This window comes from Plodia interpunctella, chromosome 23 (assembly GCF_027563975.2).
Source record: "Plodia interpunctella isolate USDA-ARS_2022_Savannah chromosome 23, ilPloInte3.2, whole genome shotgun sequence".
Lineage (NCBI taxonomy): Eukaryota > Metazoa > Arthropoda > Insecta > Lepidoptera > Pyralidae > Plodia > Plodia interpunctella.
This window is the reverse complement of record NC_071316.1, coordinates 3,507,691-3,531,945: the sequence shown is the minus strand read 5'-3', so window position 1 is coordinate 3,531,945 and position 24,255 is coordinate 3,507,691. Positions and strand designations below refer to the sequence as shown.

The 24,255-nt window shown below is 35.2% G+C and overlaps 1 protein-coding gene across 8 annotated transcripts in view; it reads left to right on the top strand.

Moving 5' to 3' along the window:
* The window catches only part of LOC128680217 (ankyrin-3-like), a 108,102-nt gene that overhangs the window by 25,356 nt on the left and 58,491 nt on the right, over nt 1–24,255 (top strand). For 7 of the 8 annotated variants that reach the window (XM_053763203.2, XM_053763197.2, XM_053763195.2 and 4 more), the window contains exon 2: nt 23,716–23,823. In XM_053763203.2, coding sequence (XP_053619178.1) covers nt 23,716–23,823 — 108 coding nt within the window. Of the gene's footprint in view, nt 1–20,216; nt 20,331–23,715; nt 23,824–24,255 lie in introns of those variants that run through there. The other variant, XM_053763201.1, reaches the window with a different exon arrangement.

Here is a 24,255-nt window from a genome sequence, read left to right as displayed (position 1 = left end):
CAATCTATAAATCACACATTTTTAATCTTTACATTCAAATAGACAACTGGGATTCGAGTAATTCTTTGCTAATTCAACAATCTTTTGATTTGAATCAATTAGATTATCCAGTATTAGCTCCACAACCACATATTGTAGTCTGTATTCGGATATATTTGAAGGAAATGTTTGGCGGCATATACTTGTTTTCTTATCAGTACCGGAAATTTCAGCGACCTCTTTTGATTAGAGTTATTACAGTTGTTAAATGTGTTCTCTTTAATCATTATTGGGTAAACTGTTTATTGTTTATTAGGTAAACTTAATTAAATTTGACATCCTCGACGAAAATATTATTGGCTAGAGCCACTTACAACAATAACAAACTAATATTATGTTTCTTACTCCCCTTAAATTGGTATGAACTGACATAAAGTACAGTTACCCGTGTCTGTGTAGTGTTGACAGGCGTCGTCCTAGAATGATGGACATTTCCTCTGGAGTACAAACACGCCATTTCATTGTTTTCGTGTTATGTTGTATAAATTTAATGTTAAGCATAGTTCTAGTTCTTTATTATTAATTTTAAAATATTTATTTTAATTAAATATTTTTAGGAGACAAATAATAAAAGCAAAAATCGAATGAATTTACAGCTACACAATAATTAGGTTACCTACAAATAACCTTTCTTGAATATTTTCCAATACGACCTAATAGCAATACTAAGAAAATGAGACCTAAAATAGAAATTGATTTCTTTATCCAAATGTTTCAGATTAAGTTCTTTACATATTCGGAATCAGCAAATAAATTAGACATTATATTATGAATAGCAATAGTGTGATTCCAAATATCTAAAGAACATATTTTATAAAAAATGACAGAATCGTCTTCTAGTATTAGTATTATGGGCAGAATTTATTTAATTGACGAATAATAATAATGCATTAATGCAAATAAAGATGAAATTCGAGTTAACATAATAAAGTCTATTAAAACCTAGAACCTGTCAGTCGCCTCAAGTCGAAGTTTAGAGGTCGTTTCCTGCAATGTGAAGTATGTTTTGACAGTTACGATAATGTCCGCCACTATATGTTTTGAATTCAATGCGACACATTAACAACATAACATGAAATGTTTCCAATACAATATCGATACATTGAGATACATATTAGGTGTTTGTAAATAATATAGTATGTATTAATTTGATTTGTAAATTTAGGTACATTAATTTAATTTTTTTTTCAGGTAAGTACTACGAAGCGAAGGTATTTCCAGAAAGGTGGAAGATGGTGAGGAGATATTATTTTACCAGGCGGGCAGTGACCTTGCGTTTTTCCTGTGTGTGTCTCGTATAAGGAAAATATATTTAAAAAGTAGTGCCTTTGTGCTTGAGAATGCACATGAGTCATGTCTGAAGATTGCGACATATTTACGTTTAGAAAGGGCGCTCGAGGCCCAGCGCGAATTGATTTTTATGTTGTCTATGATAAACTAATTTGACATTTCAAAAATACAAAGATGAAAAGAGCGCGACATGATTCATTCAGAGACAACAACGTGTGACACCCCTAGTGTTGCATAGGCTGCGGAGAACACTTCCCAGCAGGTAGGTCGTGGTCTTTGCTTTTGGGTTAGTGTGGGTTTGCATTTCACTTCTCACCATCGAATCGATTCGGTGTGAGACGCAGCGAACTATCACATTGCAGTGTGGTTGTCGTTGCGTCACAATGGCGCACTGTGATTGGTTCGCGGCGTCTCATTTCGAATCGACTCGATGGTGAGAAGTGAAATGCCAACCCGCACTTCGCTAGACAAATAAAAATAAACCACTGCAATTTCACTTCGAGTGGGTTGCTAAAAAGCCGTCAAAGTCAACGTCAAAGTTGACTGGTGTAACTCACCCCAAATGACTTAATTTTCCCACCGTTGGTTATCTAGTATCAGCGTGTCACCACTGTGTAATTATATCACGTTTGGCGCCTCCGTACGCTGTCAATTGGTTGCGTGAGTCACCACTGTGCGATATTTAGGTCAGGGTTATTACCTCATTAACATAACTATCACTTGTTATTGTGAGTTTAGAATATGCTTCGCGAAAAATGTGCGTACTCAGTGTTCTTGTTAGGCTTATGTAAGTTTCCATGTGTGTTTTACTTGCCTAATTCTTCAAAATCTTATTTATTGTTAATCTGTAGTGTTTTCATAATTATTTCATAGATTCTTCATTAACAACATTCAGCTTGGTTAAACAATTTGAGAATTTAAACTTGTAAAACTCTTTCATCATATGTTGTAAGCACACAACATAATCTTTACTACGCTTGAGATAAGCTATAACTTATATACTCGTATTTCTCCCCAGATCTTTAGCGCTCTTATGCCAGAAATATCCATTTGTGCAAGTCATAAATCTCTTGAAATGACTGCATCCAGCGACTTTTAACCTTTAGACAAATTACCGACGTTATCTGACTCTGCAGAGGCAGTTTATGACTCGAGAAAGTCTAGTGGCAGTGAACCGCTGGATTATGTCATAAATAACCTCCTTGGCCTACAGCTTTCAGAAAGTAGCGTTTGGTATGATATACATATATATTTTGTAATTAGCATTCGATCACAATCATAACCTGTTTTGATATACATTTTGACTATGTACATTATGTACTTTTATATATTTTTAGAAAAAAACATTGTAAGAAACAATAATGGTAGCCCTTCTGGCATGATAGGGACCAACACTGTTCAAATAAGTTTCTTTCGGCATTTCTTCTCAGCAGTGTCGTTCCGAAATGCCAGTAGTTTGTAGCTTGTGAGAAATAACTATAAATATAAAAATTTACGAGAAAAAGCGCCTGTGAAGGTCTAATTTCTGAATAAATGATTTGAATATGGAAGCGGGGAATGACAGCAGAAAAATGTGACCATGAGAATGCTTCGATTTGGCTTTACTGTGTCCGTTTTGTTAGCCCTTACTAAAATGATTACCAGAACTCAACCGTTTTATCCGCTAGTGCAACAAAGTTACCATCTTCAGATTTAGGCCGGACGGTACTTAGCAACCTCGTTTATGTATCATCATCATTAGACCTTAGCCCTTTACCTTTTTGTCCCATCATTTGGGCGCAGAATGTGTTCACCTTCCACAACTCTCTATTAGGTGTCATAATCTCGTCGACAAAACTGTTATGTTCTGTCGACGTGAGTGTGACAGCTAAATAGTGTGCTAGTTCTTAGTGCTAATGTGTACAGAACAATATGAACCTTCATAACTGTTTTTAGGTTTTCTTCTCAGCTCGTATAGGTTTAAATGCCTGATTCGCCTGGGGCCTAATCAGGTCTAACCTAGTTTATGCTTCAGTTCACATCCAAATGTTACTAATTGCGTAGATTTTACTTGAAAGAGTAACAAGTAGGTACATACACACATTCTCACAAACTTTCGCATTTATAATATTAGTAGTATAATGTGTATTGGTATGAAGTGAAAATGATTTTTCTTTTTTTTATTTGCGTAGGTGTTTTTAGTCAATCTCCATTTTATGTCCAAATATTGCCGTGGATAATGCAATTTATCTCCGTAAGTGAAACAAGCGAAACCACTTTAGCTTTCGCAAGATCGACGGAGTTTGCGATAACAATATCCGGAAGTCCCTGTTTGGAGTTAATCCTGTTTAGAGATTACACTAACTTTCTCACACAAGGTGCGCGAACCAAAACAAGCGCAGAGATAAAGCTTTCATGGTTGGTAGTCTTCAACGATTTCATATAATGAATTAGCTAAAAGCAAGGCTGTCAGGCTAACCTCAAAGTGAATTTCGAAATTCTAATTTCATTGATATATTTATTTTATGGCCCATCAACCAGAAAGCATGCCTCTCAAACTCCATTCATCTCCTAAAATAATGTTTTATTTTAGTTTTCTTTTCTGCGATGTTTCACAGAAATTGCAATTTTACATAGTCTTTGTAAAACAGTTCTGTAAAACATTTTTTGTGGTCTATTATTACTACGTAAAAACTATCAATTCGTCCTCTATGAAAATAAAATTAGTAATGGTGAATATCGGGCGAGGAGTCCAATTAAGTGTATAGTCTTATTTCTATACCTTCAATTTTCTCTACAAACGTTATGTGTTATTACATAACGGTTGATAATTATCGTTGATAAGCTCTGTTGTTGTTTATAAGTGATTAAGCGATGACTCAACGCGAATGACCTTGCTATGAACTCTTAAGGTTCAAGCTAACTCGGCCAGATAACAGTAACAGAATATATATATAGTTGCCAAATGATTTATACTACTAGAATTTTCAAAACAAATTTACGCTGGAATTTTCCCGAATTTGTCAAAGACTCCTTTTACCTTGCTTAAATGAAACTTGAGATACGCAACAAGCTCACTAATGCTTTTTTATGTAGGTATTCCGATTTAAAAAAACCTATAACCCCCCTAACCCACCCTTACACTTGGATCCGCTGTCTTGATCTATATTTGGAATCCTTTTAGAACTCTTGTGTCATTTCCATTAATTTACAAAATCAAATCAAAAATAATTTATTTGCATTAAGTAAGGTACAATAACAGCAGATACAGATGAAGATTATTCATTTTGCATTCATTTACGGATAGAGATAAATGTAAATAGGTAGGCAATTTATTAAACGATTTCACATGGCTATTGAGAGAATATTGTCTTTGCCTGAAAAAATTAGTGGCGCAAATTAAAAAGCTGTCAAACATGACGTTGACGTGTGGTGCTTGAAATGGAGCGACAGCTGCCGTAATGGCTGCCATTTGGCGGGAATTTACTGGGGGTATAACCCGGCCCGCTTTTTGTCCTTCGGGAAAAAATCCAAATATTTTTCTATAATTTAGGTACTTCAGTACATAACCTACAGTTTTAATAAAAAATAATAATTAAACCGACTCAACAAATATTTACTACGAACTTCGAAACCCTTTTACCGAGTCGGTAAATAATTAAATGAGAGTTAATAGATATAAAACTTCACGCAATATTTAAACCAAAAGGTTGAAATATTTTTCTGTTTATAAAATCTTCCATAATAGATACAAGATGGCTTGTACTGTAGACCTTGTGTCACCTCATCACCTCCGTTTTTGTCTTTTGTATCTATCTTCGTATCATTTTCCATCCAAGATCATTTCTCAACTCCATGATCAATTCCACATCCGAATTAATAAAAGCAAAACGCCAACTCTAATCACTTCAATTCTCGAACAAGATTCCAAAGACGGAACAAATGGATTATAAAAACACTAACTATGAAAGTCAATAAGGAAGTCGTCAAACACTAGCACCAAGCACCAATCACTGCATGTCTTTAGCCATATCAGGTCCTGCCAACGTGGGCAGACTTGTTCCACCTTGTTCGAGAGTCCAGACGACGACGGTGACTCAACAGGGACATGATTAGAAGAATGTTGTCCTTTTACAGCAGAATTACTTGGAATCAAATATAATTATGTTAGTTAATTTAATTATCAGTGAATTACAGACGTAGATGCGTATTTTTTATAGGTCCGGTCATAGGTTATATGCCGGCCTTTTTGGGAATAAATTGAAAATACCAGATATCAACTCTGTCAGACACTTGTTCTTATGTGCTCACATAAGCGTTTCTTTCGTTCCTGTGCTAACACAGCGGTTTAAAAAAATCTATTGCTCGATGTGAGACCACTTTGGCCGAGGAGGTAAAGTTCGTAATGGCCGCACACTGTTTTACTTTTCTATTGTATTCTAGGTAAATATAGGTTCTTTGGTAATAACTACGATCGGTATTAATTTGCGATCCTGTGGAACATTTTAATGTTTTATTCGTCATGATATTCGTATCCTCATGGCTGAGGATGTGACTACCAGTAACTGTGGCTCCCTTGACTGAGGCCTTCAAGGCCCTGCTATTTTAATTTCAGTGTGTTAAAACTAAATATAAGTTAAAATATAATACTCTGATTCATTATATGTCACTGTATAGCTTCTTAAACTTATCCTAAACCACCAAATCGTAGCTACAAGACTAGGCTGAGCTAGAAGTGTTACTTTTAGGCATAAAGTTGTGTGTCGTAGAATCACTTTTGTGAAGATCCTTAGATCTCCTTTAGTCAAAACGCATCCGATTTCAAAAGCCATAGTCAATTGTTTGTATATGGACGATCATTTGCTCAAGCAAATTTAATTTTTATATCTGCATTTTATTGCATGAGCAGTGTTAGATTACGTTCTTTCCTTTCTTTATAAAAGCTATCATGGATCATTATCTTTTCAATAACAACTTATTATCGAATCGTTATAATTTCCTTCTATAGGTGATAAAGATAATATAACAGGTTTCCAGCTACGTGGGAGGACCAGTCTAAGAACTGCTGTATCAGAGACGGGTCGTCTGATGCTAATGCATTGATGTACAGACAAACTTGTTCATGTTTTACTTGGTAATATAGATAAACATGTTTTGGACAATAGATAAGTTTTATTACATTTGGTCGTTTTGTCGTAGGTTGCATCATGATTGTAGTAACATTTTATTTAAATATAGATCACATTTGATTTGATTGACTGATGTCTTACTAAAATATTAATAACTCTTAGTACACTGTATAGTGATATGGATACCGCTTTTTTTACTCCACCACTCTATAGATCTCGGCTATCGTTGTTATTACAGTATTTGGCACCTCTACAATTAATTATCGATGTGATTTATGAAGATTTTTTTTTTGCGGATTTTCCTAGAGGCTTCTTAAGATTTGGCAGTTTATTTGCTGTATTATAAATTAGGTTGTTACTTCTGCAAGCAATACTGCGGTTGTACCTCTAATATTCTTGAATAGAAGTAATTTTGATTAACCGGTAATGAAACTTACAAATGTAATTACATACCCCCATTATATCTCGGGTATGACTTTCCCTTTTTGTGGAAGGAAGTTAACACTAAACCCATGAATTTGACCGTCAACACACAGGACAGGATTCGGTGGAGACACCAGGAACATGGAACCGGTTCCTCATGACGGGACCGCATTGAGCCCGCCTTGCTTGCTAATCGAAGTTGGTGCAATTTGGAAGCTGGAGCGAGATGGAATGACGGTGTAAAGTTTGTGCGGAGTTTATTTCCAAAAAATCTTTGACAAATCAAATTCTGACCAAAACAGATCTGTGGACGAAAGAAGAGGAGGTCTTTGACTGGCAGTGGAACACTTAAACAGGCTATATACATATATGTAAGTTATTATGTATAGACTGAAAATACTCCGCTTCCGCTCTCAGCTTGACCCAAATGTGGAACTTTTTGTGAATCGCGTGTAGTATAACCGGCCACTAATGCTTCCCTGATTAGATCAAACCTCAACATCCACAAATCTGGTGATTTCCTAATAATTACTACCACTCCATTGTCCGTGGGCCGTGGGCGAGTGGGTTCGTTAGCCTTACAAAATAACTCACTTCGGTTTTTAATCCTTTAATGCTTACTTCACAATACACAACCAGTTTTGAGACAACACATTCCTGATTTTTAAACTATAATATTATTTTTCGAATGTCTCTTTAGTTTGTTACGTCATTTTGTTCATTAAATAGGTAGCTTTATTATTTCTTAACAGTTTAAATTTGAACAAAATAATGAAGTATTGTAGTGCATTTGGTGATGTAAGTGGATAATTACAGACTATGACGTCGGAAGTAGGATATATCCTACTATATAAATAATCCTTTCGAGTTTTCTACCAAATTCATATAATAGACAGTATTTTTCGAACGAAAACAATAATATTTGCATGTAAACGATGTCATGTCGGCGATACGTATCAGTTATGAGTATTCTATTTTAGGAATTGCTAGAATTTTGCATAAAAATGTTTGTACTTTGGATTCCTGGTGTGAGCACAGATTAGACTTTATTATCTTAACCCCATTTTTCATTCCTAGTTTCTTCGATATTTCCATGCAAAATAACCGTTCGTCGTCTTATTTACGAGGGTAAATCAAAAAGTTCTTAGAATGACATATTGATATATTTTTTTGTGGGTAGTTTATTATTATTTTTAAAGAGTGATTATCGTATAATGTTTATGCTCAGTTACAATCGATTCGGTCGTATCGTTTACAAGCAATAAATTATTAAGTGCCAAGGGTATTCCAACGTATTGAAATATGGAAAAAAACGAATTACGTGCGGTGATAAAGTATCTGTGCCTAAAAAAAATGTCCACTAAGGAATTTTTTTTGGATATTCAGGAGACATTAGGGGATAATGCTTTACCCTATTCTACAGTAGCTTACTGGGTTTCGGAATTTAAAAGGGGTAGATCAACTTGTGAAGATGATCTGCGTTCCGGGCGGCCGTCAACCTCCATCACAGAAGAAAATATCAAAAAGGTCGAGAAGTTAGTTCTGGAAGACAGAAGAATAACTATAAAACATTTAGCCGAGGTCCTAAAGATTTCATTTGGAAGCATCCAATCCATTTTAACAGATTCCTTGGGGTTCAGAAAAGTGTCGGCAAGATGGGTACCACGAATGTTAACAGAAGAAAACAAAAAACGTCGTTTGGAAATTTCAAAGCGCAATCTTGAAATATTACAGTCCGATCCGGATGAATTTTGCCGTCGTGTTGTTACCATGGATGAAACATGGGTCCACCATTTTGATCCCGAAACTAAAAGACAAAGCATGTCTTGGAAACGGCCATCATCGCCACCAATGAAGAAATTTCGCGTTGCTCCTACCGCCGGCAAAGTTATGGCCTCTGTGTTCTGGGATAGTGAAGGAATCCTTTTTATCGATTACATGCCGAAAGGACAGACCATTACTGGATCCTACTATGCTAATTTATTTCCAAAAGTGCGTGAAAATATAAAGGAAAAACGGCGAGGAAAACTGTCATTGGGCGTGTTGTTTCTTCACGATAACGCTCCTGCGCATCGGTCCGAAGTTGCGCTCACCGCAATCCGCAGTGCTGGCTTCGATCTTCTTGATCACCCACCATATTCTCCGGACTTAGCCCCTAGTGACTTTCACCTATTTCCAAAATTAAAGGAGCACATCCGTGGAACTAAATATAGTGATGACGACGCAGTTATGGCTGCCGTAGACGACTTTTTTGAGAGTCAAGAAAATGATTTTTTTTTGGAAGGAATTAGAAAGTTAGAGAAGCGGTATACTAAATGTATTGAATTAGAAGGAGATTACGTTGAAAAATAAAATATTTTTGTACACATCTCCTGTTTTTTTTATTGTGATTCTAAGAACTTTTTGATTTACCCTCGTATATTTAACTTCTTTGGGCCAATTTTACTCAATTCGAAAAAAAAACACTTTGTGTTCGGCCTCATTAATACACCTTCAGTCAGGACGCCCTCACTTCTAACAACCTATTCACTTATTTTTATATTAAACTATGTGAGAACATCATCGTCCTGACCTAGAGCGTATTAGAGTAAGTGCCTGTTAGTCGGGCCCTATTTTCATAAAAATTCGTCGAAATGCTTTTTGATAAAAGACCTGCATTAATTTTCATCTCATTTACGTTTCCATTCCACATTACCATTCGCACAAACAAGGCCATTCCACCGTAAAGTTTATGAGCTTTTAACTATAATTTTCTAGGCCATTTTGTACTGGAAAAACTGAGCCATTATTAAATACTGCTCCGCCGGTCTGTGGCGCAAAATGTAGGACGCAGAATGAATGATATAAAGGATTTCATTGTTTGAAATAAAAAATATATTGCAGTGCCAGTACTGTGGACTAAAATAAGGAGAGAGCAGAAACATTTTATATTTTTACGCATGTGGAAATAAGTATGTGAAATATGTGCTGACTTGATGTCTTCGAGAATGATATGCGTGCCAATAATGGCAACTAAGGATGACGAAGACCGTGCAAAGTGAAGGAAACTAAGTGGGAAAGTGGACCCTGGGCTCCGAAGCTATGAGATGACAGAGCAGAACCATTTAGTATAGGGTGGTAGGTGAAAGAAATTATTTGGCTAGCATATCGTCCATGTAAAATGCAATAATTTAATTAACAAAATATACTAATTTATTTACATGTTTCCTGAAACAGATTCAAAAAGACGATCAGAGTTTTTTTTAAACTAAATTAAAAAATAGTTCTATCTATACTTATTTTGTGATTTTGTTTCATTGCTTTTTGAATGCTTTATCGCCGCGGGATTGCGCAAGACGTTACCCGAGATAAAGATTCGTGGAAAAAGCTGTTTATACTTTACATGTTACAGTTTGGGTTATTATGATATTAATATACAATTACGCTTCTTGTTCTGCTTAAAACCTAGTCAATATTTGTCTCAATCACAAAGAGGTAAGCGTTAAAGTAGGTGCTTACGAACTTATTGATACCCTTCCTTACAGAATTTTTAACATCACCTACCTAAGAACACTTGAGCGGTAAGGACGATTTTTAATTTTAACGATATTATACGTTAAAATCCATCCAGCTGTTTGGAAGATACGAGATAATAAAGAATATTACATATATAAAACCCTTGCAGTTGGGTAACAACCCTCAGTAGGAGTAGGAGGGTTACTGTAAACTTTTGGTCCACAAAGACAGGCCAGCCGCAATCTGAAACTGATCCCAACTCGACCCATTTGCTGGCCCCACCAACTACTAACTGGTTCGCACAATGGAGCGAGAATATAATCCTTATCTGTAGTAGTTGGTAGTTCTACTACTTTCAGTTAAACCACTTATGCGTTTATGGTTAGACTTGGGAAATAGTGGAGAGATAAGTTGTTCAGCTAACTATAGCTGAAACATAATCTAAGACGAAGAAATTAAGTACTGAACTAGTTTCTTTCATCATCATATCAGTCATGTCATGTCTACTGGACAGTCAAAATCAATCATACTTTTTACAATCAGTAGTAAACAGTTGTGACATAAAACTACAGGTAAGCTGGTAAGCCTACCTGGTTTCACTCGGGTAAAGTCATAATAAATTATACACCTAAAGATACCTCAGGCATCATATTTATCTATTACAAAATCGAAACATACATAGGGACAGACAGAGGGAAGCGACTTGGTTTTATACTATGTAATGATAATGATATTTATGACATTATTCATAATCTTTTGAGCATTCTATCACCAGCACCACCGCCATTACAATCCTTTTTAATTGTATAATCATTTAGAAGTCAAGTTATTCCTTTATGCCACATATGAAGCGTTAATAGTAAGGCAATTGGAACGAATTTAGGAAGCTCGTATGTGCTGTTGCCTGTACAGTATAAGGCGCACGTGCGAAGCATTAGAGACAATTAAGAAAGTTTACAAACACAATAAACCGAAATAGATCTTTTCAGTGAGGCTCCAACGGCCCACAAGCAGGTCATTCATGATTCGTTACCAAAATAACTGTGTACCTGTTTTCAATGGATTCCAATTGTTGATTATATTGTAGAACGTTTCGTTTATAAATAGTTGTATGAAATTATTGTTGGAAGTATGTAGGAGGCAACCCTCCTCTAATTTTCAAATACAAGAATATACTATATTTATGAGTAGGAGGATTACCTCCGCTGCCTAACTCTCCCAATTATTATCCGTCACATCTAGACCGTCCGACCAGATTGTCCAGCCAAGGACCCTTTCTATAGCCCTTTCCTTCTGCCTCCTACAAATGTGTCGAATAAAAATATGTTTGAATTTTATGTAATTTTTGAAGTTGTTTTAAGAATTATCTTACTGTGTAAAAATTATTGAAACCCTCTATAGTAAGTATTAGATCATTAAACATACGTTTTTAAATAAAATTAGGTCGAGTGGAATGCACTTCCGTTGAACATTACAGCTTCATAGTTCCCGCACAGTGCTATAATTAAAATGCAATCAACATCATTACTGAACTCTAAACAAGCACAAGCATTTTCATGAGAATTAGATACAGTTGCATACAAGTGCATCTCAATTTGAATCAATCAAAGAATTAAAGTGTGCATTAGTATTTCCTGACGAGTTATGGTAAGAGTACTAACTAGGTCGACAATGTTGTGCTTTACTAATAAAGTGAGCAAAGAAGCTAAAATTAGTGGGACCTGATAAAGCCACTGCCGTGTCTGAGAAGTGTGGAAGATTGAAGGCAACTCCACCATTCCCACCTTTTCAGTATTGGCACGGATACGGTCAGGGCCTCAGGAGTGATTTTAGTGGATCTAAGTCCTACTTTGCCGGGATACAAAGTTGTATGAGAAAAATTTTATTGCGATAAAAAGAAGTCAACAATGTTGTCGAACGTCTGTTACGGAAATTCGAAGCATCTGTGTGCACCAGCGCTTATGCGATCCGTGTCGCGACGCCAATGCGCCATCGCTGCATAATACACAATCAAACTTTCACAGCGCATCGATCGATCCGCACTCCGCTTCCTCGACCTTAAAAAATACAATAACAAGTCTGTACCTATTTAATATGAACTAGTTGAAGGTTACGTTGATAGTGCGTGAATGGAGCCATCTCATTTCTATTGATTTTCCAAGGTAGGTAACTTATCCTCAACCTCATCCCATTTGTTAATAATAGCTGATTACAAGAATATCTCTTCTGTTTTGTCATTTCTAAAATCAACAGAATATGCTCATATCTTTAATTATTATGATGCACCTCAGTGCGTAATTTATTTAGATTTAAATCATAAAATGCTTATTTTACTATATTTATTGAATATAAATAACCAGCATTTAGTTGGTTGAAAAGGTGAGATGAAAACGCCTGATAGAAACAAGAAGCAATGCCGCAACTATGCAACTGCAATGCAAAGAAGTTGTTTAGGCGTCAAGTTCCCTTGTGATAGTTCCGTCTTACGTTGTAAGAAATCGTATATATTAGACAAAACAAGAAAAGAATTGATCTTCTGTGTTCAATATATGATTTAGCGTTAAAAAATGTAAAATATGTGTATAATCGAATCGAATTGCTACTTATAAATGCCGTCATTGTCACTCTAAGAAGAAGTGATAATATGTGATACCACCAAGCCGAAAGTTTTATTCTTGGATATACTTAAATACTTAGTTGGTTTTCTTTTGTACAACGTCTGACTAAGTAGGCATTAAGTCCCTAGCCACTTGATATGTACAGGTGACAATCAATACTCATGGGACGTAACCTGAGTAAGTCTAACCAAGGCGAGTTTACGTAGCGGTCCGTATCCAAGTACAGTCCACAACAAATTAATCTAAATCCTCAGCAATTTCGCCTTTATTACCTTCACACAGAGCAGGTCCATGTCCATGCAGCATAACTTCGTAAAGTTAACTGTACATCAAATACACAAATTTAACTCTTAATTTTCATTAACATTAAGGTTCAGATTTAAAAAAGCTTAATAAAAAGATCGAATTACTAAAGGTGCGGAAATTACGAAGTGTTTTCTGAATTTATAACTTCTAGTCCCTTTAATTTCTTCTAGAAAACATTGTAAATGTGAGGTCGACTTTGTCATCACAAATGAATACCTTTTTATTCAGTGCTCAATTATGTTCACATATTTTCTCCGCCAGTCTGTGTCGTCATTATGAAGAGGACATGCTTATTTGGTGTATCAGTTGTCTTACATATTTGTGGATTCACTTCAATCATCATCATCAGTTTAAGATAACATCAACCCAGTGCTGGGTATAGGTTTAATATCTGCTAATCAATGTAAATGGTTTAACAAAATGACTCGGGTTTAACAAAGTTTTCATCCGGCCACTCTTCACAACTATTTTTATTGATTTCTGGTCATTGTTTTTCTCGATTTATTGGGACAGTAGGTATCTAGAATTAAACATACAAGTCCTGTAATAATATATAACATCAAAGAAGCAGGTTTCAAAAATTGTAACAATGTCACTGTTGATATAACCTCAGTTAGTAGCAAATTCGTTCCAGGCAGAAATAAAGATTTTTTGCTTACGGCATTACGATATAAATCTACTTCTATTTGGCAGGGCTGTGGGAAAATAAGCACAGGAGACAAACATTTGCATGTTATTTGGCTTGCTGATTCAATTCTGCAACCATAACAACTTTAAGACTCGTTCAATGGTAAATGGAAATGTTGCTGAAATTATTGAGGTTCACGATTAGCAGTAAATATAGTTGGCAGAATACTTTTGTTTTAGTTTAGAGACAAATAATCTTTTGTTACAAATTCATTTATCTTTCTATAGTAGCAATACGCTATGTTGTACGTTATATATATTCTATATCAAATTGTATCAAAAGTGATGTACTTACATATTAGGTTGCTGTTTACTATCTACCTACTCAGATTTTTAGTTTAAGTCATTTGTTTTATTGTATCCCTGAAAGGTCGACTAAAAAAAGCAAGTCGATCGATATCAAAGGACAAAAAGGTTCTTGATAGAGGATGGATCCTTTGATGTGATATCTAATCTAACGAAACATTGTCATTTCGTCAAAGGATAATTTTCCGATTAGATTTGTCAAAGGATAACGAAACATCCCTTCATCTAGTTCATTTATTTCACTCCAATGGTTCACATCCAGTTGTCGCTATTCGGTTTACTTTGGTCACAGGTTACGACTCAATTTCGCCTCACTTCATCAATTGGGTGATTGTCTCCTTGGAATCTATTGTGTGAATCAGGATCGGCGTGGGTGCATCGTTTAACCACCTAATTATTCGCACATTGTTATCTGAATTGAGCATTGAAGTTTTTTATCTATATTTGACCTGGGTGATGAGGAATAAACTTTGGCGACTATTTACGTACAGAGTTCTTTAAATTCAAATGAAACTTCGAATGAAGTTATTTAGTGTTTAAAAAATATAGAGAGACATTTAGATGAAAACCTTAACAGTTTTGATCTCAATATCTAGCCTTTCAAACTCGTAAAGGTTGTGATCAAGTTACAACTAGCAATTACTGTCAGAATTTCCCCAATTAAATCAAGTGTTCGAGAATTTAACACCCAATTGCTATTACCATCGTTAAATCGCGAACGTTTCTCCCAACAATAGTGGGACTCAAGCCAACGGCACTTTGATGTCATTGTTCTTTCAGAATTTTACAAACAGAGGCTGATTGTTCAGCAATTTACGAGTTTGTAATTGATAATGAGATAACTATCATTGTTTTGAAGAACTTTCTAATAGCTAATGCGGATATGTTATGACATGGTGACGTTACACTATTCTTTCGATTGATGCCAGGTCACAAGTAATTAGAAAGCCTGAATGTTCAAACAAATTGAGCTATATTAAAATGTTTATAGCTCAATTTGTAAATGTTTTGTTGTTTTTTATTACAGTAGTATTTAGAACACATGAGTGGGGAAAAGGTCAAGAAGAAGAAAAACAGTATTAAAACAACAGCTTTTAAAATCAACCTTTTCGGTACCTCAAAAACCGGCTGTAGTGGATTTCAGTCAAAGTGATTAACGACCCATAAGATAGAAGATAAGTGACTTTTGACGATTACAAAGGATCCTGTTCTGACCACAAAACGAAAGCCTCGACTAGTCTACGGCATCTGGCTGTATTTGATATTCATGGCTGGCTAGATCCGACAGAACCAGTTCAGTGATTTTCACTGTCAGTTACATGCGTGAAATAGGGCACAGCAAAATCACTAGGCGCCAACAACAAGTAAAAAAGAAACAAGCGAATGTCGTCGTCGTCGGGTCTGTCCGTGTCTGTCGTCGGGGTTTGAAAATGATTACATTTTCAAACCCCGACCACAGAAGGAGATGAGTTATAAGTTTAACGTGTCTGTGATACAGACAGTATGTCTGTCCGTCTGTGGTATCGTAACAGCCAAACGGTTGGCCCGATTTTGATAAGTATAGTATTTCTTATTTGAAAGAAAAATCAGCTCTTTTCTAACAGATGTGAGGGATGTAAACAACTTCCACAGGCCAGTTTTTGACCTCGTGGTCAGAAGGCGGGAGTTTTTAAATTTAAATTTAATTTTTATTTTTAGCCCAGATCGTTAATCGATTTGATGTTGCCAATTTTTGAACGTTGATTGGAATCGAAAGAACTTATAATCGTGTTTTGAAGTAACGAAATTTTGGCAGTCTAGAAATATTTCTTCCAAATATACCGATTGTTTACAATCTATTACTGAGTCGTGTTCAATAACAACTAAATAGCCTTGAACTTAACTTCGGAGGAGATTTCAGGAGACATACGGGCAGCTTTATTGTTTGGCTTGGTGACGTAATATTGACTTCAAATATTATCAACGTTTTTTTTCTGTGGCTGAGGAATTTTCTTTTTGATAAGATTCCAATGCCTTAATTGAATGTCTGATAAATCCCTAATGCGTGAGACCAACCAAAGAGGTTTAAAGATAAAATAATAAAGACTTTATATCACCAGATATTGGACCACCATCTATTTTAGAATGTATATGATCATTTGATATGAGCCGTGCAAAAAGAGCACCGTTTAGCAACGGTTCTTACAAAAACAACTAAAGCTATGCACGCTGCGCCCTACAAAGGGCATGCCCTGCCCTCGATCATTTAATACTTTTTGTATTTCAATCTAACGGTTGTTACGGCTTGTTTTAATTTGTAGGTTGCTGATTGGATTTCGAATAATCGAAGGGCTTGACAAATTTACCTGTGCAATCAATATACTAAAATGAAATCTTTCATTTCTCGAAATATAGATTTCTGAAAAATTTTAATGCTACTTCTAATATATAATTTTCACTAGTGGTATTGGTAGAGAGGTTGCTAGAGGTATTGGCTCACACCACAGTAACTGTGGAGTATGTATGAATGATAAAATCAAATCAGTCATAGTACAGCATATAATCTATGCCATAGATCAATGAATGTACAAAATAAAACTATTTTCTTTCTTAGATCATAGACAAATATAATTTATATGCACGAGTTACTGTAAATGTATAGTTTCTAGATTACCATTACATCTCCTCAGATATGATTATAATAACCATCAATCATAGCTATCGTTTCTTCAACTTTTCCTTTCGACCCTGTTTATTGCATTTTTTACCATCATCTGGTATTTCGTAGATTTAACTTGTTCTGCTACAATCTTCAACTTACACTCAATCTTCTTCTCTTAACATGTTCTTGCTACGACGCTCAAGCTTCGTCGACCGTGCTGTAAATTTCAGTTTCTGTGCTAAACGTTGATTTAACGTTACAACCATTCATACATTGCTTTGTCTTATTTTGTGTTAACGCATAGGTCACATACCAACTAAGCAATGTACATCGACTGTTTCTTGTCTCATGGCATGCCAGCGAACTTGAATATTGTCCAAAACGAGAGGGCATTGTGCTAATAAGCATTATGCTCTATTGGGCAGAATTTAGGACGGAACAATTAAAATAAAACATAAACTAAGCATAACGTTCGCGTGCAATTAAATTAATTTAGTATACAACACTTAGTATAAATTTTAGTGAAACCACAGATTCAGTCTAAGTATGTTTGACTATCTGTCTGTCCTATATTCGTAGCTGTAAAGGCTAAAGACGATGACAGGGAGTGCAGCGGATACGTGATTATACTTTCATGTGGGGCGATCGATAAGGCATTGCCGGCTGAGCCTTATTTCGCTCGAGCGTTTCACACTTCGCTTTTAACTCTAGGTCTAGCTCTACTAGGATAAGTGTTTTAAAATTGGTATATTTTTACATTCGAATAATCTTTAGATTGGCATCGAACCAATCTAAAGATTATTCAAATTTCTTAATGTACTGTCATGATCATAGATAAAATAATAATATGTAGTGATGATATTGATGGTGCGGGTTCCGCTATTTTTGATGTGAAACTGAGGTTAAAAGTTATTTTAATATTAATATCTATCAAATCCAACAAATTATCGGGTCCCAAAATAATAAACTAATTCTGCGCACGAACGAAGCTTCGGACAAATGCTCTGAAATTAACTTATCACCAAGCTCGTACATCAACTTTCTCTTCATAGCTCAAGTATATAATTTGAAAATGGAATATTAGTATATTGTTTGATATTTGCATTGAACTAGCTATTAGTTCCGCGTGCACTTTTCTTAGTAAAAGTGTTACTTGTCAATCAAACAAGCTGGACCATCAGTGGCCGACCAAATCGATTGCCGATATACCGTGTGAATAGCCAATTGATAGCACTTTCCAATCTGCCGCCTTTCATGCCGCTTCGTCGCATAATGCCCCAACTCGCAAATAGTCCCCTAATAACAAATTGACGTTTCGTCGCAGAATGTATTTAAGTTGGCCTTTTAAGTTTTTCAAAGTACCCTTATAGATTTGAATATTCGAAAGGGACATTTTGCGATGAAGCGCCTCATGCGACTATTTTGTCGAAGCTTTTCAAACTCACTTTGTCTCCGTTGTTTGAGACTTGAGCTCAAGATACCATGACAGGAATGCGTAGAAAAAATGTGGTCACCTTGTCATTGGTGTCGTCGATAAGAGCATCACTATTTCTTTTATTTTTTAATAAAAGTTCTTGAATTTAATTCTGTAGTGGCCTTTCTAGGTGTATTTGGACTTCTTATAAATGGATTAAGAAGTACACCAGCTGTAGAGGTATTACACTAACTCGATAATAAATAATAGTTATGTACGTAGACTTCTTATTGATGATTGAAATCATATACCAATGGCAGCGGTCAACATCTCTCTTTCAATTTTCCATGTATCCGGATATATTCGGGGCTGTGACCTCCCAAAGCCCAGGGTTCGCGTAAAAAAATAACCATTATATTTTTAATATTTACCTATGATTTTACCGCTGCCTGCCTGATATCAACTCTCGTTGAGAATGCTATTGTTGCATGTCAGCTGTTAGGCTATGATAACATCATCATTAGAAATTTTAATGTCCTCACTGATGGCAAACTGACCTTTCTTTATGGGAACCAGTACAGCAGATGTATTATACTAACTCGGTTAGTCTCAAAGCTAATTTCTCTCCCAAATCACACAAGGCAATATGGACGTATATCTAATCCACGTTGCAGGTACAATAACAATCAATCTATCGTGATTAGGGATTTCAATTCTCTTAACGATATCGAGGCTTGCTTTCTATCTAACGGTTTTCTGTTTACGATACGTATTTTGTATGAAATTACAGGCCTCAGAAATGAGATAGGATGAAATTCACTAAAGAAATTGTTAAATCCTGTCGCCTATTAACTTTTTGTTCAATCCACCTGGCTTCTTGTTAGTTGTAGTCATTTTATTTGTGATCATAACTGTGTCTTCAAAAAGCTGTTACTTTCCATGATGTTCAAGATATTTCATGCTCCTTTTTTCATTTAGTTGGAGTCAATAATCCTTTTGTTGGTGTAAACTGCGCAAATTAAGTTTGTTTAAAAAAATCATTTTTTTTCACTTCTTATGTTTCCTTTTTGTTAATCTATGAAACAAATGGACGTACATAACACCGAAAGCATTCTTTCCCAGCTAAACATTAGGAGAAACAGAGATATTTGTGCGGCACAATTTCATATCTCGGAAACAGCTAATCTGAAAAATCAACATTCTATTAAGTTTATGCCTACCTGAGTCATTGTATTAAAGTATAGGAACTCAAATAACAGTTTTGCTCTATATTATATCTAAGTTTTATCCTCTTTAAAGCTTTAGTCGTAAAGTTTTACAGCCGTAATCATTTCAATAGCTATCTCCGCCATAGCTCTGTAACCTCGTGCAATCTTGGCTTTATCAGACCGTCGCCGTTTCCTACTTAATGCAGTTTCCACTTCCTTTTGCTGCATCTGATGCTATTTCCATTGCAACCAAATTAGATTTGAATTTGAAAAGGATTTCCTTAGCTTTAATGAGACCTAGTCTAGGTTTTAGATAGGTACTGATAATAAAACCGTCGAAGTTTGTGGAAATATTTGGATGGATGACCTCTTCACGCAAAAATGACTGAAAAATGACTGGGCATTGGACATATTTAGATGTAATTTAAAGTACAGAAAATAACACTACATTCTGACCAAAAATTCTGACGTGAACCGATTCCCGTAGCACATATAATTGTTCGTTAAATTGAGAAAGGACCATCTTTCATGGATCGATTTGTTCTGAAATAATTAAACCATTAAGAGACAAATTGAATTTTGAAGTGTTGTTAAATTTCTTGATTGTTCCATCTAGTAACCTCTTGAATAACACTTGCCAATCTATAGACAAGTGTCTTGAGGTCTATAGACCAGCAGTTTTTGACGAGGGTGAGCGTAGCGTGACGCCTGCGACCGCGCAGTGCCGCCATGGCGGTGTGGTGCGGCGCGCGCATTCTGCCGCTCGAACGAAGAGTCTACTCGGTCACGCTGGTGGTGTGTTCCATTTTTAATCCTGTGATTTTGTGATCTGTGCCTCTGGACATAAAAGTTTGTTTTGTAGAATCTTGTCATTTCCTTCTTTGATATATATTATATTGTTGAGTGAAAAAAATATATTTTTAGGGGTTTCCTAAACATTGACTGGTTTAATTTTAGAAATGGCAATTTATATTTTTATTACTTTTGTATTTGAAATGATGTGCTACTAGATTTATCACCTCATGACAGTTTTACAACTTTAGTTTAATATTATATTACCCGGGCGATTATGTGCGTTATACGCATATCTGTAATAAATTTTATTTAGTACAGTTTCCTTCTAAAACTATGCGGACATTAAACAATAACATTTTATAACATTCGTAAAAAAATCAAATCGCCATGATATTTATTACAAAAGATATTTTGAATAGACAACAATAAGAGCGCCTAGAATGTTTTTACTCGGCGTCATAATAGTCAAAAAACAAGCGTAACGCTATAAATCGCTTTGATATTGGAATTCGATTCTGGAGTCGATATAAAATCGATTGTACATGTTCCGGTCACGATTGTATCTCAATTTAATCGGTTGATAACTGCAGAAGCTAGTTTTTATCAACCATCAGGATGTGTCTTGGAAGATTGAATCGAATTACGATTTTAGATTATTATGTGGCATCTTGATGACAATTTAATTATATTGGTGACTGGACTATATTTACAGAAAAATGAGGATGAAAAACATCTTTACAAATATTATTCCTTAATTCAGTTGTATCGTAAAATTTCGGCTGAAGGGAGAAGATCACGATTTTTTTTCTTTATGTAAATTCTTGTAGATTCTTGTAGATGTACTTAATAAAGTAGTCTACTTCTTGGTATACGAGTGTATTTTATTTTATTTACGAATAGCATAACAACACAGAGTTCTTATGCTATTCGTATCTGTAGGCTTGTCTACTTTGCCTTTTTTATATGATTCATTGTAGGATCATTAAACATAGATCTGATCAGTTAATTTACCATTACTGCATCAATTCAGTTCTGTCACCGATGTCCGAGAAACCTAGATTGTGTGCTGCTCTCCACTTCTAAAGGGTAATGAAATTTTAGAAGGGTCTGTGAAATTTTAGCGCACGTTAAGTAACAATTCTCCGTGTTTCCAGAAGAAAATATACAACCTTTTTAACTATTGAAATATTTAATGTGTAGGTTTCTTTAATTATTGCTACCAACTATTGGGTATAGGCTGTTTTTCTAAAATAGGTACTATTTAAAACACTTCCCTATTATTTGTCAATTGTCATGATGTATTAAAATTATGGCGAACATTTTGTTCTAAGTTTTATGTACGCAACTATATAATTTCGTATTCTGATAGATTACTGTGATGTTCGTCTAATGATCAAACTCGTGTCATATGACTGTATATGCTTCTGTACAGTATTATATTATTTGTGGACTATGGCTTAATCAAGTGACCGACGTAAAATGACTTGCCGATTGTAACAATTAGTTGCTTCTTATGACGACCCCCTGCTTAGTTGTAGCAAAAAATGTGATCGACTGGACTAGGATTTTTGTAAACGTGTTTTGTTGATTTCTGTTTCAAAGAGTTTAAAATTTTGTTTGCATGTTTAGTATTTCCATTTTCTTTCTGAAAGTCGTGATCACACTGCTGATAAAAGTATTACTTTCGACTTGTTATCTTAATTGATTTAATCTAAAATACACGTCGTTATGCTAACAAATGGTATAATCAAATTATACAGCTGCGAATCCCAAGTGCAAATAAAGAGAATACAATTTTATAGACACGATTGCAACACTCACTTTCAAAAGAGATTAATAGCTTCTACATAAATAGAACATGGATATCAGATGTTAAAGCGTAGAAATCTAGCCGAGTAACAGACATGAGACATGTCTGGCTGTCAGAGAGATGGTCTCAAGTGTCCAGGCGTCCGTTTAACAGCGAATGTGGCTAAAAAGTAGCTTTTCCTTCGGAACTAATGGCTGGTGGATGAGTCGACCAGTTTTTGCCGTTGTAAAAGTATACTTTCCTATTTTCTTCACATATCAAAAACTTCATATTCACACGCTATGTTTTTAAAGACAAGTTTAAAAAATATATATTACATTGTCTATTGTTATAAATATATTGTCTTTTAGTCATAAAAGTATGAAAAACAAGAGCTGTTAGGTAGAGAGAGCTATTTGGTTAATTTGTTTTTTTCTGTAATGTGAGATTGCCAATGTTCGTCTTCGTTAATAAATCGAATAGCTATCACACTATTCGTCTAAAACATGACAGAAGAAACTATGCTTTTTAACCATCGATGTTTCCAACTAATTAACTATTTCGGTTGTAGCAACAATGAAATGAAACTAGATATTAGTGTTTCCATCGGATTTTTGTATTATCATATTTAAAAATCTGCATTTATCGACTACTATGTCTAGGATATGATACTAAAATATGTCCTATTTCCTTACTAACTAATAGTGCCAGGAACAATACGCCATGATAGGTGTGAAGGATTGGAAACTCTTTAACTCACACCATTGGTTCATTGTATATAATATAATTATTAATGACAAGGATCAACCAACAACCCAACTTTTAGATACGTTTGTAAGAAACGTCACCAAAGTAGGAACGTCTCGCTTCATCGATAACAGTAACTGATAAGAATTTATGTGTACCTTTGACTAATGTGCAAAACAAAAGCTAACACCAATTACCGAGTCAGTTATTACCACCTTGTTGAGGACAAAATTTTGAGGCAGATATCTGTCACGATCTGCTTCAGAATCTTTTCATTTTCTGAACCTGCCAAAAATATAAGGAAAGGTAATACAAGTGGAAGTTGAAACGAAGAAAGTTAATAAATTTAACTTCTACGAATCCGCTTTTTACAAGATATTATAGGTTTAGTGCTTCTTTAAATAGAGAAAAACCACACGTCGGGTGACATCCATATAGACGAGTTCTTGAAGGTCCCGTCGTACCGGGGCAGAATCTATTTTTTGCGTCAAAATGCTTTGAAGAAAATAGCGTGCCCCTGCCAGTACATTGTCATAATATCCTGTCCTGTATGATTCCGATCATGGGGAAATCTCAACAATTTGCTGGTGTGCTCGCATGTGGCTTGTTAAACACCAGCCTTGCATCCATGTATATCTTACTAGAGAATGAGATGGAAATAAGATACTATTAAATGTTACAAAATGTTTATTCTCATACATGTATACATACTGACTCTGTCCTCTATACAAATGATCTTTACCGTTGTTTTAATGGTCGTTGCCACTTGCCATTAAGCTGATTTTTGTGTGATAATCATAAGATCCAGTTTTGTGGCCTGATAACTGACAAAGGTGTGTTTCTTTACAGATAGACCCAAACACAGCATTCCTACGGGCAGCGCGCGCCGGCCAGCTTCAAACAGTGGGCGAGTTACTCGACTCCGGCGCAGTCACAGACATCAATACATGTAACTCAGTAAGTCATCATCATTAAAAATCAAGAGCTAGGCTTGTAGTGTAGTTTATTTACTCAGGGTACTTATTTAGGGTTATAGTTTATATACGTTTTGCATTAAGTTATATCTATGCTAATGATAAGACTCCGTTTCGAGTTTTTTCAATTTTCATTTGTCCTTCATGCTCCTTTCTATTCTTTCTATGATAAATTTAGTCTTTTAAATTCTTTTGATAAAAATTTAGTAAATAGAAAAGCCTTATTAGAAACCAAACCAAACTACTACTATGACCATATCCTCCTGATAATTTAATGTATTGACATTTAGGGGGTTTGCCTTGCTTCTACAAAATGGAAGTCATTCTCATCAACAAATATAATCCGAACATTCAGAGATATAAGATAGTTTACAATCATCCGCAATCAAATGTTAATGACTATGAAATTATCATC